The 17739-nt window shown below is 40.1% G+C and overlaps 1 protein-coding gene across 2 annotated transcripts in view; it reads left to right on the plus strand.

Moving 5' to 3' along the window:
• The window catches only part of CSMD3 (CUB and Sushi multiple domains 3), a 1240207-nt gene that overhangs the window by 787105 nt on the left and 435363 nt on the right, over positions 1–17739 (plus strand). For both annotated transcript variants that reach the window (XM_084620231.1, XM_084620232.1), the window contains one exon: positions 14077–14193. In XM_084620231.1, the coding sequence (XP_084476357.1) occupies positions 14077–14193 (117 nt within the window). The remainder of the gene's footprint in view (positions 1–14076; positions 14194–17739) is intronic.

Genomic DNA, 17739 nt, shown 5'->3' on the forward strand with positions numbered 1-17739 from the left:
GTTGGCTCCTCTAGCACTTGCACCAGGAAATTGTCCCCTACACTTTCCAAAAACTTCCTGGATTGTCTATGCACCACTGTATTGCTCTCCCAGTAGATATCAGGAACATTAAAGTCACCCATGAGAACCAGGGCGTGCGATCTAGTAGCTTCTGCGAGCTGCCGGAAGAATCATAGAATCATAGAATATCAGGGTTGGAAGGGACCCCAGAAGGTCATCTAGTCCAACCCCCTGATCAAAGCAGGACCAATTCCCAGTTAAATCATCCCAGCCAGGACTTTGTCAAGCCTGACCTTAAAAACCTCTAAGGAAGGAGATTCTACCAAGAAAGCCTCATCCACCTCATCCCCCTGGTCCGGTGGTCTATAGCAGACTCCCACCACTACATCACTCTTGTTGCTCACACTTCTAAACTTAATCCAGAGACGCTCAGGTTTTTCTGCAGTTTCATACCGGAGCTCTGAGCAGTCATACTGCTCCCTTACATACAGTGCTACTCCCCCACCTTTTCTGCCCTACCTGTCCTTCCTGAACAGTTTATAACCATCCATGACAGTACTTCAGTCATGTGAGTTATCCCACCAAGTCTCTGTTATTCCAATCACGTCATAATTCCTTGGCATCACCAGGACCTCCAGTTCTCCCTGCTTGTTTCCAAGGCTTTGTGCATTCGTATATAAGCACTTGAGATAACCTGTTGATCGCCCCTCATTCTCAGTATGAGGCAGGAGCCCTCCCCTCACAGACATTCCTGCCTGTGCTTCCTCCTGGTATCCCACTTTCCCACTTACCTCAGGGCTTTGGTCTCCTTCCCCTGGTGAACCTAGTTTAAAGCCCTCCTCACTAGGTTAGCCAGCATAAAATTTTATATGCATAAAAACAGTTATTGTGGCACAGCTGGGCTGTGGAGTTTTTATAGCATGTTGGGGGGACACAGAAAGAAAAAGGTTGAGAACCCCTGCTTCACAGTATGCTGCAAGGCCAGTCTTTTCTGGCTGATATGTCCGTAATCATTTGAGGTCCACTCCATTGCCTTACCCCCTCAGACATTCTACTTTTTTCTCCCATTTCCTATCACATTTGTATCTTCTGAGAGTGGAGGACATTTGGTGTTGAAGTGGTTTGACTTGTGTGGCACTGGATTTATTTGGCTATTTGATCTAGCTGATGTTTAATAATTGGCTTTTTAAAATATATTTCCCTTTCTTTCACAGTGTGTGAAAGTCCCTTTATAAATAGGTTGTTAGGTTAAAGTTAAGCATATGATTAAATGTTTTGCTGGATTGGGGCCTAAATGCATTTCCATTTTCTTATTTTCATCCTATAACTCTTCCTTATGTCTCTGGAACTTCTTTCTCAATGTTCCTTGCAACCATTAATATTCATTTGTAGATAGTTTTTTCCTTCTCTTACATCTCATTTTAGGCAAGCTATGCATATTTATTCATCTTCTTTGTCATAAGTTGACCCTACTAACAAAGGTGTTTTTTTCTTTTGTAGAACACTGGTGCTTACCTCTATTTTTTCCTTATTTACTTCTCTTTCCTGCTGCACTATAAATTGTAGCTCGATAAATTATTTCTTTTTTGCTACCACCTGCCACTTACAGAATCTTTTATTAATTTACTTCTGTTTGTGGAAATGCTGAGTGCTATAAGTTAAAAGGTAGACACCAGGTTTATTCTCCCTAATACTATGACATTCACTCAGTATGAAGGGCTGTTGTTCTTGCTTACCTCTTCTATTCTGCGTTGTTTGTGAACATTCTGTATTAAAATACATATTTGTTCATTCTCTCTACTAAAAATTGCTGTTCTTTCTGTTATTTTTACCTCCACAGAGAGGCAAAATTACCTGCTTCTCCTCACATAAAGGCCCACTCTTCACCTTTGTCTCTTCTTTACTGGGTACATGATGGCAAAGGTGACATCTTTGATATCTTTGATCTCTGTCTACTCTCTCCACAATCTGGGAGTGGACTTGAATTACATCAGAGTAGAACTGGTGTAACAGAGTGGAGAATCTGGTTCCAACAACTCACACACAGAGTCCATAGTTTGTAAATTCTCAGTGGTAGTTTGAGACTATAACAAGCAAAATTTCAGACATGGGGATTTTGTCCTTAGAGGGATGTTAAACCAGTTTTGAAAGCCTGACCCCTCAGTCAGACCTAAATTAAAAAATGCAGAAAAAAGAGAAGCGAGAGCATCTAAAGAACAGTGCTACCAGATTTCTCTCTCTTTAACTGGTCCTATAACCAGATGCAATAAGGCCCAGTGTCCCAGCCTAAAGGTGGGTAGAAAGGAAAAGATTTGCAGTCCATCTCCCTTTACCTTTCAGGGGTAAAGTATTAACCACCTAGCACCTTGTCATAAATATAAAGGGAAGGTAACCACCTTTCTGTGTACAGTGCTATAAAATCCCTCCTGGCCAGAGGCAAAACCCTTTCACCTGTAAAGGGTTAAGAAGCTAAGGTAACCTCGCTGGCACCTGACCCAAAATGACCAATGAGGGGACAAGATACTTTCAAATCTGGAGGGGGGTGGGGTGAGACAAATGGTTTTCTCTGTCTGTGTGATGCCTTTGCCGGGAACAGATTAAGGATGCAAGTTCTCCAACTCCTGTAAAGTTAGTAAGTAATCTAGCTAGAAAATGTGTTAGGTTTTCTTTGTGTTTTGGCTTGTGAAATTCGCTGTGCTGGAGGGAATGTATATTCTTGTTTTTGTATCTTTTTGTAACTTAAGGTTTTGCCTAGAGGGATGCTCTATGTTTTGAATCTGATTACCCTTTAAAGTATTTACCATCCTGATTTTACAGAGGTGATTCTTTTACCTTTTTTCTTTCTAATAAAGTTCTGTTTCTTTTAAGAACCTGATTGATTTTTCATGGTTCTTAAGATCCAGGGGTTTGGGTCTGTGTTCACCTGTACCAATTGGTGAGGATATTATTATCAAGCCTTTCCCAGGAAAGGGGGTGTAGGGCTTGGGGGGATATTTTGGGGGATAGGACTCCAAGTGGTCCTTTCCCTGTTCTTTGTCTAAAACACTTGGTGGTGGCAGCGTTTTACCTAATCTAAGGGCAAAAACTTTGTGCCTTGGGGAAGCTGTAACCTAAGCTGGTAGAAATAAGCTTAGGGGGGTCTTTCATGCAGGTCCCCACAATTGGACCCTAGAGTTCAGAGTGGGGAAGGAACCTTGACACACCTGTTGCAAAGTTGAAGTGAAACCCAGAGTGAAGGGTTTCAGATCTGCCTGATGGTACATAGAAGCATGGCAAACTTGTGAGGAACAGTTTCCAGCCCAGAGGTGATTGGCCCCACCCTTCCTCATGACAGCAATGTTTATTATATTCATAATAAACAAGACAAGTATATGAATTATCCAAAACACAAGAAGTGAAGCAACAAGAATCTTTGTCACTTAGAAACAGCAATTTTTTTTGAATAAAACGCTTACGAATGGCAAAAACAAAACAAAAAATCCAAATCTCCACAGGGGACAACATCCTAAAAAAGTAATTTATTTTGTTGTAACAGAATTAATACAAGTCTGACATTTTACTTCATAGGTGATTTATTTTTCTGCAGCTATACTGAGAAAAAATGTTAATTTCATCCAGTGACTTCTGCTTTCCCTTTATTCCTTTTGTTTGTTTGTTTGTTTGTTTGTTTGTTTGTGGGTGTTCATTTTGAACAAAACATTATACCTACCTAAGCCATATGCTCTGATTCAGATGTTTGTATCACACATATGAAAATAATAGCCACATTTTATTAGTGCATTATTTGTACACACACAATAAATAGCATAATTACAGAGAGAGCACCATTATTCCTTTTTGAAATAAGGACAGATAGAATCAATTACTGGGAGTACTTTCTGTGATCTCTCTCTCTCTCAATCCCCCTCTTCCTCTCTCTCTCAGCCTGGCTTATCTAGCATATTTGGTAATCGGAACAAAAGATTCTTTGAAGAATGTGCAAATACACCATTTATTTATTTATTTATTATTTTAATCTCTGTTCTCTGAAAAAAGAATGAGATCAGTCATGTTTATGGGCCTTTGGCTGTTTTCCCTGTTATTAGGACTAGTGCACATCTTATGTTTTGGGATCTGTCAATTTGACTTTATTGTGCTAGAGATTTATCCCTTGATGCTTTTGTAAGCCATCTGTTAGCCTTCATATAGTCACACAGAGTGTCTGCTGGCGTGTCACATATGTTTTGTTGTCACCTGTGTTCTCAAAACGTTTTTTTATACACCCACTGTAATATACCTTGTTTGTTAGGCAGCTTGCTGTGTATACAGACTCTGCACACTTCCTAGCGTTTTGGTATTCATTTTTAGTGCACAAATATCTACAAGTGTAAAGATGCGTGGCACCAATTATCAGTGCTGTAAGAGAAGGGTGATTTCCCGCATAAACAATGGCAATTGCTGTATAATACAGAATGTCCAAAAAATCCCTTTTGATACCTGTGCCTTAGTGAGCTGGCATTCTATCTTGTAAATGTGTGAAACGCCATTTGAACACATGGATATGGATCTTGTCAGCTATTTGATTATGTGTTCTTGTTATTCTGAGAATATAGGATACATTTCTTGGCCATTGTGCTAAATTCCATTCCTTGTCGCTAGTACTTGCATATAAGATTAAGTATGTATGTCACTGGAATAATGTCAGAATCCTAAAATGCTGTAAAATAGCCAGGGAGGTCAGAATGGTTGTGTACTGTCATAGGGCATATCTGCCCTCTAACATCATGTGCTGGCTAATTGTGGTGGTTCAGGTGCTCCCTGCCTTAGTTTTCCCTCGTCCAGGTTTTCTGTCTCTCCCAGGAATTCACAACACTCAGCCCTTTGGCTGGGTTACTCTGAGTACAATCCCATTTTGATGTACCAAGAACAAACAAAAGGTTCTTACACTCTACTTGGGGGTCTTGACTTTGATTGGCTGGTGCCCATATATAAACTTCCTGCTTCCTTTCTGGTCTTATCTGAGCAACAAGCCATTGCCTATAAGTTGCTGTGCGGACCCTGCTTATTTCTGTCTTTCCATCTGTCCCTGCCAGCTGCCTGGCTGCATCTTTCCCTTGGATTGGCTTTTCTGGCTTTGGACCTCTTGTGTGAAATCTGACCACAGATCTAGACTGCTCTTGACTTGCCTGACTTCTGGGCATTACATAGAAATGCACAGATTCACTCTCGGTTATATAGGGATGGGAGTGGTCAGGGAAATTTTCACTCTGGTTCCATCTTCAAAAGTGGCATTAGAATCTGTACTGAATCCAGTGTCATCTGCCAGAGAGGCCTGAGTGCTAGTTTAAACAGAAGTTTGGTCAGTCAGTAACATTACTGATTCTTAATGCTTGTGGAATGCCAGTACAATATTTACAAAAATAAATAAATCTCAGCTTTAACTTAGCCAAACCACATATGAGAGCACACAATAAATGAACATTACCATAGCCTAATTATTACAAACAAATCTAATGATAGCAGGGTATATAAAGAGGTTCAGAGTTTGGATGCTTACCCAGACTATCTGAACGGATGGAGGACGGCACAAGACCTCATGACATTCTGTTTCCACAGCAGTATCACTGCTCTTTGTCTCTGTTGCTCCTTTGCTTGCCTACTGTAGCATGTGACACTATTCAGAGCAGTGGAGGTATTACAAAAGGACTCAGAAGACCTTTCAAATGATATACAGGGTGGGATTGAATATAAATACTGCTGCTGGGATATATGTGCAAAAGACACCATAGCTGTGGTTTCTTTCACTGCCACTTGAGGTTTTACAGGGTACTTATCCTGAAATTTTACAGGGTACTTATCCTGAAATTTAATAAAACTTTTATTTATAAGTACTGCATGGCTGTGAAATATTCTAAACCTGTGTCAAGCTTCTTTTGAATTCTTGTCCTATCCTCCAAAGTGCTAGCAGCCCCTCCAAACTTGATGCCAATCACAGATTTTATAAGCATACTCTCTACTCCATTATCTAAGTCATTAATGAAAATATTGAATATTACCAGACCCAGGACAGATCCCTATAGGATCCCATAGATAGGATCCAAGTTCGACAGGGAACCCTTAATAAAATTGTTTAAACAATCAATTTGTCCTAGAGGATAATATGGTAGTAAGTAATAGCAAATATGGATTTTTCAAGAACAAACCATGCCAAACCAACTTAATTTCCTTCTATGATGGGATTACTGGCCTACTGGATAGGAAGAAAGATGTAGATATGATCTGTCTTGATTTTAGTAAGGACTTTTACACAGTCTGATGTCATATTTGTGTGAGCAAACTAGAGAAATATGGCCCAGATGACATTATTGTTAAGTGGGTACATAACTGCTCGAAAGACCACACTAAAAGATCAGTTATCAATGGTTTGCTGTTGAACTGGGAGGGTGTATATAGTGGGGTCCCAGAGGGGCCTGGTCTGGTTCTAGTACTATTCAATATTTTCATTAATGATTTGGATAATGGAGTAGAGAGTATGATCATAAAAAGTGTGGATGATGCCAAGCGGAGAAGGGTTACTTGTAATGTGTGAGGATGGGATTAGAATTTAAAATTACCTTGACAATTGAAGAATTAGTATGAATTCAACAAGATGAAATTTGATAAAGTGCAAAGTACTTAAGAATGAAAAATCAAATGTACAACTATAAAATGGGGAATAATTGGCTGAGCATTCATACACTATAAACCTTAGATCCTTGTCAGCAGTGTCACAAATTGAATATGAACCAACAATGTGATGCAGTTGTGAAAAAGGCAAATATCATTCTGGGGTGTATTAACAAGAGTGTTGTAGGTAAGATATGGGAGATAATTGTCCCACTCTATTCAGCGCTGGTGAGATCTCAGCTGAAGTGTTTTTCCCAGGTCTGTGTGCTACACTTTAAGAAAGATATGTACAAATTGGAGAGAGTCTGGAGGATAGCCTCAAAAATGATAAAAGGTTTCCTCCCATGAGGAAAGGTGTTTTCTATTTGTTTTTTTTAAAGTGGGATATTTAGTTGTGAAACAAGAAAAGTTAGGGGGACCTGATAAGTCTTCAAATATGTTGGTTGATGCTATAAAGAGTTCAGTGATTAATTGTGCTCCATGTCCACTGAAGTTAGGACAAAAATAATGGGCTTAATCTGCAGCAAGAGAGATTTAGGTTAGATATTAGGAAACACTGTCTAACTATAAGGATAGTTAAGCTCTGGAATGGGCTTCCAAGATGATGTGGAATCTCCATCATTGGATGTTTTTAAGAACAGGTTAGACAAACACCTGTGAGAGATGGTTTGGGCATACTTGGTGCTGCCTGTTAAGGTCCCTGCCAAACATACATTTCTATGATTCTGTTTACCTTTTATGTTCCATGCTAGCTATAGCTCACTTTGTTCCTTAACCTTTCTGATTTATCCCTTCATGCTTGTGCTATTCTTTTGTACTCCTCCTTAGCAATTGGTTCATGTTTCCATTTTTTTGAAGGATTCCTCTTTGATTTATCAGGCCATTAAATAGCTCTTGATGGAGCCATATTGGCCTCTTACTGTTCTTTCCATCTTTCCTCCTTATTGAAGTAGTTTGCTGTTGTGCCTTTAATATTGTCTCTTTGAGAAACTGTAGGATCTCCTGAACTCCTTTTTTCTTTAGATTTTCTTTCCATGTGACCTTACCTAACAGTTCTCCAACTTTGTTCAAGTCTGGGGTATGTTTTGGCTTATTCTGCTGTTTTTATTTTTTTCCTTTGAATCACAAAATCTAGCGTTTCATGATCACTTTCACTCAAATAGCCATTTACCTTCAGATTCACAACCAATTCCTTCTTGTTAGTTGGACTCGAATCTGAAATCATTGTCCCCCTGATTACTTCTTCTGCCCTCTGAAACAAGAAGTTGTCTCTAATACATTCCAAGAACTTACTGGAAATTTTGTATTTTGCTTTGTTACTTTTCCAGCAGATGTCTGGGTAGTTAATGTCCCCCATTACTACCAGATCTTGAGTTTTGGATATTTCTGTTTGTTCTAGAAGTACCTTATCCACCTTCTCTTCCAGATTTGGTGTTCTATAGTAGATTGCTGCCATGGCTTTGCTCCTGTTTCTCTCACCCTACCCCTGCATTTTATTTTCACCCAGAGACTTTCAACTGGTTTGCTTCTCACACCTTTCCGAAACTCAAATCTATATGTTCTTCATGTATAATGCAACACCTCCTCCCTTTTTTCCTGCCTGTCCTTCCTGAATTAGCTGTAGCCCTCTATACCAGTATTTGAATCATGAGATTTATCCCACCAAGTGTCTGTGATGCTAATTAAGTCATAATTCAACTTGTGTACTGTGATGTTCAGTTCTTCCTGTTTATTTCCATTTGCTTTGTGTTTTTGTATAGACACCTTAGAAGTTGAGCAGGTTCCCTCACTGTATTCCAGCTTGGTGCTCCTGTGACCCTATTGTAATTTACCATTTCTCCTCTCCCCACCCCCATCCACTTCTAGTCCACTGTCTAGGTCACCTCTTTGTACATCCACTTGTGAGCTTTTGTCATCTGCCCCCTTTTAACCTAGTTTAAAGCTCTGCTCAATAGGTTGGCAAGTCAGTATGCAGAGTCATCTCCCCTTCTTGGTCAGGTGGATGCCATCTCTTGGCAACAATCCTCCTTTCCTGAACATGGTTGGTATCCCTGTTGATACTATCAGCACAGCCATGCATTCATTTTCAGGATGCACATGCCCTAGCCCTGAACCTTATGCTCAACAAGGGGGATGGATGAGAATATAACCTGCACCCCGGACTCCTTCACCCTCAGTCCTAGAGCCCTCTAGTCACTGCTGATCTGCTGAGAGCCATACCTGGCAGTATCATGAATGCCCACAAGGATGATTAGCATTGAGTAGTAGACAGAGGGATACATGAGCCTTTGCAATCTTTCTGTAATGTCTCAGATGCGGGCTCCAAGCAGTCATCATACCTCCCTGGACATCATGTCAGGTCAGAAGATGGATGCCTCTTTCACCCTCAGAAGGGACTCCCTGACAACCACCATGCAATATCTCCTGTTCATGACTCTCCCTGCCTCAGGGGCAGGTATCTCCTCCTCCCCATCCATTAGGGTCCTCTTCTGCTGTTTCCAGGAGAGCATACTGAATCTTGGCCCCAATGGATGGGGGACCTGGGTGCAGGGTGGAGCACTGTGTACAGCCTGAGATGGCCAGCAGCCAGTCTGTTCCTTGCAGAGTTGTGGTTCTCCTTCCCCTGTGGTGTTTCTGTAGTCAATTAGCACCATCCTGGATGTCTCCATGTGCATCCTGTCAATGAAGTCCCGGTGCTCCGGAATATTATGTAGATGAGCCACCTCTTCTTGCAGCTCTCTTACCTGCTTCCTGAGGGAGTCCACCAACAAAGACTTCTCACATCAACCTGTTCGCCCTGCTGACCTTTCTTTGGCAGGGACATGCAAGCCAGATTCCCAACAAGCCAAGAAGCCCGTGCGATGCCTGTTTGGCCAGGGTCCCACAAGTGCAATCAGAGGAGAGCTAGTAGTGGTGTTGTTAATGTGCCATGTGTCTCCTATTGTGGGTTCTTAGAGTATCTATAAGTTAAGGAGAAAACAAACAAACAAGCAAGCAAACAAAATAACTTGTACCTCCCTACCTTTCTGTTCAGGGGAACTCAGCTTTGTCTCTCAGCTGCTTTTGTATCACCAGTCACTGCTGTTAGTAATTTTAGAAGGCGTTAGAAATTTTACATTATTTTCTGTGGTACTGTCATGTACAATAAAAAAGTCCCTGTTATAGTTCACCGAATACATTAATAAAGCAATTGCCGAAGCCAAGTCCTGAATCTATATAGACACTATAACCTGTGGGTACAGAGGCAAGCTGATGTTTGTAATCATTTTTGTAGGGTTTAAAAATAGACCACCGTGATCTTCCACCTTTGTGCAACCAGTGACCTGTGCTCCCAATGCCATGCTGGAGCCTCCACTTTTATTTGACAAATAAAATTTGCAGATTTTTAAAATATTGTGCGCAGAATTTTAATTTTTTTTTGGTGCAGAATGCCCTCAGAAGTGCAACATGCAGCTTTAAAGCATGGTTGAGGTTCAGAGGCGGGAAACTCTGTAAGAAGTGGGGAGAGGAGTGGAACCCTTTTGTGAAGGTACTTTGGGAAAAAAAGAGGGGAAAACTAGAGCAGTCAGACCAACTAAGCTTTTCAAGAAATCATTCCAAGTTATTCTCAGACTATTTATGAAAACTGTATTTTAACTACAAGAGCTGTGAATGAGCCCAATGCTTGCCTTTGTGGATTGTTCCACTGTGATGTAAAATGTATCGGAGGTGGAATTCCATTATGAGTGTGCTACAAGTTGATGGGTACATAATTAGAAGTGACTGGTCAGGAGTTTGTGGAAGTATGAAAAATGATAAAAGCTGAGCCTAGCTGTAGCCTACTGGCCTTTGCTGATTTTTTGAGCCAAGCACCCAAATTGCATCACCAAAATAGAGAATGAGTCTAGCTGATCTAAGTGTAGCAGCAGCAGCAACAAAACAAAAGCACATCAACAAAACACCTGAACTTTGAAACATCTCAGTGCGTGAACCTAAATCTGACACCTGAATACTGCTGAGTTCAGGCAAATTTTGGCTCCAGTCCCCCAAATTCTATTGCTTCTATAGACAACCAATACAGCTCCTCCCAGTCTACCTAAAACAATCTGGACCTCAATGCTTCTCATTGCAACATCAGCACAAAACCCATGGATTTGGCATATCATCACTCCTATGCCATTTTTCTTACCATATTAAAGCCCAGAATTTGCAACAGAAATACACAGAAATGTGGTGTTGAATACTGTTTTACTATTCCATCTAACAGAAACCACTGTTGAAGCCAGCGCTGCTTATTCTGAAAGGACACTTACTGAGAGTTTGATTATTTGAGGCTGATAAGGGAGTTTTGTGTTAATTAATTTGGAAAAGCGACTAATGTTAATTAATAATTGCAATAAACTTTTCTGAAGTATTCTATGTTAGTTAATGAAACCTAGTGACAAGGAATCAGTTGGCTGTTTTTAAAGGTCCTGGGACTAGCAAAGGAAAAAAAAAAACACTTTGGATATCAAATATAATAAGGCTGAGAACAATGAAAGGGTAATTACTTTTAATTTTCAAACTAAAATAGCCCATGTAAATGGCTTTTAAAAAATTGCAGTGTTTTTTAGAGAATCTTGTACACGCCAATAATGAGAAATAACTGTTCATCGTAACAAGCACTGTACAGAGCAATATTCTTGAGGAAAAAATATATTATTTTCTAAAATCTATAATGCCTCATCCCCATTAAAATGTGTGCAATGGGTTCCTTTCTAGACTCATTCTAAACCTTAATGTGAGGGTAATCTGCAGCTCTGAATAACAAATGTGGGTGTAGGGGAGAGAGAAGAAATTGCAGTTTAGCTGTCCTAGTCAGGTGACCAGTGAAAATACAAACTTCAAAAAATCTGGTTACTAGTCACTGTAATCTTGATAAAGTTGGTAACTATCCTATAAAATTACCTATTCTGATATTGGCAACCACCATTAACGTCTATAGTAATAGACACACATTTTGTATTCAAAGGAAAGAAAGAAAGAGATTCACAAATGCTTATGTATTATCTGCCACTGATCCTTCAATAGCGAGTGGCGCTGCACATTTATTTGTACCTTCCCAAGGTTCAAACTATAGTTTAGCAGATTTAGATTAAATCTCAGAAAAAAAATTCCTAACTGTAAGAACAGTAGGGCAATGGAACAAAATGCCTAGGGAACTCATGGAATCTCCTTTACTGTAGGTTTTCAAAAAGGTGTCTGGATCACCATTTGTCTTGGATGGTTTAGCCACAACGAATCTTGCATCTTCGCAGGAGGTTAGACTAGATGACACTAACGGTCCCTTCTAACCTTATGGTTCTATGATACTAGGCTTTGATGGTCATTATGAATGGGCCACTAGACCGTTTGGTGACCTCTTTATCTAGAGGTCTGCCCTTAACTTGATGTAAGTTTGTGACTTCCATAAAATCTGGTGCATTTGTCCCCGAGTGGGCCTCATCCAGCTTTTGTTGAAATCTAAGGAAAGATTTATATTAAAGTCTGTATAAGTTAAATTCAGCTCTTGTAGAGGCAAAAAGAAGGGGGGGAAATTGGCTGGCAGGAGCTACAGGAATAGGAATATGTGCATTCCTTCATCTCACCTGACCTTGACCAGAGTATGTGCTCACAGTCATAGAATCATAGAATATCAGGGTTGGAAGGGAACCCAGAAGGTCATCTAGTCCAACCCCCTGCTCGAAGCAGGACCAATTCCCAGTTAAATCATCCCAGCCAGGGCTTTGTCAAGCCTGACCTTAAAAACCTCTAAGGAAGGAGATTCTACCACCTCCCTAGGTAACGCATTCCAGTGTTTCACCACCCTCTTAGTGAAAAAGTTTTTCCTAATATCCAATCTAAACCTCTCCCACTGCAACTTGAGACCATTACTCCTCGTTCTCTCATCTGCTACCATTGAGAACAGTCTGGAGCCATCCTCTTTGGAACCCCCTTTCAGGTAGTTGAAAGCAGCTATCAAATCCCCCCTCATTCTTCTCTTCTGCAGGCTAAACAATCCCAGCTCCCTCAGCCTCTCCTCATAACTCATGTGTTCCAGTCCCCTAATCATTTTTGTTGCCCTTCGCTGGACTCTCTCCAATTTATCCACATTCTTCTTGAAGTGTGGGGCCCAAAACTGGACACAGTACTCCAGATGAGGCCTCACCAATGTCGAATAGAGGGGAACGATCACGTCCCTCGATCTGCTCGCTATGCCCCTACTTATACATCCCAAAATGCCATTGGCCTTCTTGGCAACAACGGCACACTGCTGACTCATATCCAGCTTCTCGTCCACTGTCACCCCTAGGTCCTTTTCCGCAGAACTGCTGCCTAGCCATTCAGTCCCTAGTCTGTAGCTGTGCATTGGGTTCTTCCGTCCTAAGTGCAGGACCCTGCACTTATCCTTATTGAACCTCATCAGATTTCTTTTGGCCCAATCCTCCAATTTGTCTAGGTCTTTCTGTATCCTATCCCTCCCCTCCAGCGTATCTACCACTCCTCCCAGTTTAGTATCATCCGCAAATTTGCTGAGAGTGCAATCCACACCATCCTCCAGATCATTTATGAAGATATTGAACAAAACCGGCCCCAGGACCGACCCTTGGGGTACTCCACTTGATACCGGCTGCCAACTAGATATGGAGCCATTGATCACTACCCGTGGAGCCCAACAATCTAGCCAGCTTTCTACCCACCTTATAGTGCATTCATCCAGCCCATACTTCCTTAACTTGCTGACAAGAATACTGTGGGAGACCGTGTCAAAAGCTTTGCTAAAGTCAAGAAACAATACATCCACTGCTTTCCCTTCATCCACAGAACCAGTAATCTCATCATAAAAGGCGATTAGATTAGTCAGGCATGACCTTCCCTTGGTGAATCCATGCTGGCTGTTCCTGATCACTTTCCTCTCATGCAAGTGCTTCAGGATTGATTCTTTGAGGACCTGCTCCATGATTTTTCCAGGGACTGAAGTGAGGCTGACTGGCCTGTAGTTCCCACCACCATCAGATAGAAACTTCAGGATAAGGAATTGTGAGATGTTCACCCTTTTGTTCGCTTTGGGCTGTCATTTCTCTCCTTAAGATTTACAATAATGTGTTGTGTCACTGCTCACTATGATTCTGAAAATGTAAACTATTTATTTATAAGGAGAATACATTTTTCGTAAGGAATTATCAGAAAACAATTGGTGTAATTAGCAATTCATTTTGATATTTATAAAATCACCTTAGCAAATAATTAATCATATTTAATTTCTGAGCACTTTGTGTAAATTTTAGCTAAAATTAGAGATTTGCTGCAGAGGAAATTGTAGAATCACTCATATAGATCATTGTTTAAAAAGATATTATACATTTCTTTGCTCTTTTACATGTCTAGGTTTTACATGTCTATTGTATTAATATGTCCCTTTATTATTCTTAGCCTTATGTGGAGGAGATGTTAGAGGACCTAGTGGAACAATTTTATCTCCTGGTTATCCTGAATTGTACCCAAATTCACTGAATTGTACATGGACTGTGGATGTCACCCATGGAAAAGGTAAGAGATTTAATTGTATTTTTGTTTCAGTCTTGTTTATTTTAGTTTGCTATTTCATGCCCCATATGCAAAACCAGGTTAGCACTGATGAGCTGGGAGATTTGCTATAAACATTATTAATTATGATGATTGAAGATTTATACTGTGGTAGCACTTATATGTCCCAGTCATGGACGAAAGACCCCATTGTGCAAGTCATTATACAAACACGGGACAAAAAGATGGTTCCTGCACCAAGGACCTTACAATCTAAGACAAGAGACAATAGGTGGATATAGACAGATAGTCAAGGTAACACAAGGAAACAATGGGACAATATTTTCAGCATAATAGGTAGTGGCAACAGCACACCATCCATTTAACCATTGTCAAGTTTTATTAGGCATTACAGTAAAGGAAAGTTTAAGGAGGGCTTTGAAGGAGGACAATGAGATGGCTTAGCAGATGTTCATGGGGAGCTACTTCCAACAGGACAGGCAGCATAGGGAAAAGCATAAAGGTACTTGTTTGAAAATTTAACAAGTGGGTGATGAAGGCTGGCATTGTTGGCCAGTTGGTGATGACAACTGGTGTCTGAATAGCATATAAGAGTTGACAGATAGGGTGGGGGATACATGGTGAAGGGCCTGGAAAGTGAAGTCAAGTAGCTTATGTTTGATATGATAAGAGAAAATGGAGCCAATGGAGGAAGGCAAAAAGAGCGGTGACATGGCCACAGCGATGGGCTAGGAAAATTATCTTTGTAGCATTCTGAATGGTTGTCAGAAATGTTATGGTCTGAGTGACAGGGAGGATGGTGGTGATACCCACAGTGATAAAAAATGGAAGCGGTGGTGAGGGCTTGGGGGAAGATTAAAAGCTCTGTTTTAGCCATTCTAATATTTCTGGAGTAGCTAGGTGGATCCCTCTTGTACCACCACTGTAAGCGTTAATGGGGCAGTTGTCCATGATGTGTCATATGGCTTGTACCTCACCACAGTCACAATTTGGTGATTATTTGATTTTCCATTTGTGGAGGAAATATACATACCTTAAATACATTGTCTGTATGCAGATGAGTGAAGTCCACTCCCTGTGGGGAAGGCAGAATCCTGGGACTTGTTTTGTTGGATCTTCAATCAGGTCTTTGTTTGGAGAATCACAAGTGGTCCACAATTCAAGCCAGTGAGGGCTGGTGTCCTTTCCATTGGCATGTAGCATTAACATATGGATCCAGAAAGGTTTCCTGGATATGGGTCTGGAGAGTGGCAGTGAATTCAGATCTTGGTGAATGAGATGACAACCTTCATGTGATCTCCCCTATTATGTGTGAAAGCACAAGGAATGTCATCAAATGGGTGACTGAATGATCTTAAAGGACCTCCCAGTCAGAAAAGCAAGGGCAATAACATTCCATGTCAGGGCTAAGCCTTCCTTCCAATAGGTCCATCGCTTCCTGGATATGGATATGCAAATTATGCAGCTCGGGTTCAGCCTAACCAACACAAAGTACAATTACACTACGAAAATTAACACTGAGCCTGCAAGCACGCAAAAATTACATTAATAAAACATTAAGTGTGACCTTCAATATAAAGAAATGTATTTTAACTCCACTTCTCATCTATGCCCCAGACTATAGGTAGTCTTAAATATACCTTAAATATATTTCTCATGGACCACTATTAAGATCCATATGTATCTTAAAAAAAAAACCCTAGCAATATTAAATAGTAAAACTTCTAGAAGTAACTGAAAAAACAAGTACATAATTTCCTTTCATAGAAACATGCAAAATGCTTCTTCAGATAATTATTTTATCTGTTCAAACAGCTGTTATGTGATAAGGGGAGGGATCTGAAAATGAAAACAAAGCATGTCATCATTTGTATTTTATTTTACTTTATTACAATAACAATATTATTCATATTCTGTTCTCTGTGAAATGATACTGTCTATGGAATATCAAATTTATAATTAAACTTATGAACTAATGGAAGATTTTTCATCAGACAACCAGGTTCATAACACTGAGAGAGAAAGCTTGAGTATCATATATCTTCCTATCTTATTTATTTTAAAGTGTTCACTCACATTTCTGAAAACAAAACAAATCCCTGCCCAAAAATCTCTTTTAAACTTTTTCTCCTGAGACATCATAATCTGTCACACAGTGTACATTAAAATGAATAGACCATTTTTCTGCTAAGAACTGAGTTGTGCAACAACAATTGAGATATACTTTGTTGCTTAGAAACGTCATCACAAACTGGGAAAGTGATGCAAACATCCCCTTGATTTAGACTTTGAGTTCTGGGTTTGAAAAGAACTAAAAGTGAAACTTAGCTGAAACTGATGAGTATCCCATGGTTTTGAGATATTGTCATAAATCTCTCCCTGGAATCTATGGCAAAGTAGAGACAGAGTTTGTGCACAAAAAGGCCAGGGGTCTTTCATGGTGTGAGTTAAGAGGAGAGAGAATAAGTAATGTATCCAGAATGGATCTATTGTTTTGTTCATAGATTCATAGATTTTAAAGCCAGAAAAGTCCATTAAGATAATTTAGTCTTACGTTATGCATAACGCAGTTAGGAAACCCCACCCAGTAATTTCTGCATCAAGCCTGTGACTTTTGTTTGAGATGTAAGACATCTTAAAAAGACATCCACTCTTGATTTAGAGACTGTATGTAATAGAGAATGCACTACATCTGTAGATCAATTGTTCCAATGATTAATTACCCTTACTGTTTAAAAATTTGCATCTCATTTCTAGTCTGAATTTGTCCAGCTTCAGCCAAAAGATCTTTTTAGTGCCACTGCATTGCATGATAGTCCCTCATCCTCAATGTGTGACTTTGCACATGACTGTATTGAAAGACATATTATTAAAATAAGCCTACCTTACCAAGTGATGCAGATTGTTCTGTATACTGACCCATTCCTATTATTATTTACCATTCAACTTGTTGAGAGAGGGGAGAAATAAATGGTGGTTTATTGTTAAACAGAAAGAGGGGGATCCTGTGATGTGATCCAGGCATGATTATGGTTAATCACCATGCAGCTTTCAGCAAGGATAAAGCAGCTCAAACTCATCACCATGTAGCACCAGAGTCAGGAACATTAAACATCACATTATCATTGGTCAGGCACTCATGATCTAAGGTGCCTCCTGCAGCAACAAGTTGAGCAGCACTATCTGAACAGCCCTCATCTTGAAAAATTTAGTCCAGTTCAGGGAGAGATGTTAACAGAGCAACACGCAGATCTTAATAAGATGCTACTGCGCACTCCAGCTGTAAAGAAATGTTTGTAATAAAGTGATCTTCATATATGCTTAGGAGAAAGAGACAGAGTAAGTACCGGAGGGCTGTTGTAATGTTGCCTATGAAAGTATAAGGAATATTGCCTGTGGCTCTTTGACAATGGAAAATGAGATGTTAGCATCTTCCCTTGCCACCAGCTACATGTCATTAGTTGCCTCTGACTCTGCTTTCATTACTGCTGTAATGCTTGCTGCATTTTCCTTTTCTCCAAGACTGTAGCTATTACACCTTCTTTCCTT

This window comes from Lepidochelys olivacea, assembly GCF_965140295.1.
Source record: "Lepidochelys olivacea isolate rLepOli2 genome assembly, chromosome: 2".
Taxonomy (NCBI): Eukaryota; Metazoa; Chordata; order Testudines; family Cheloniidae; genus Lepidochelys; species Lepidochelys olivacea.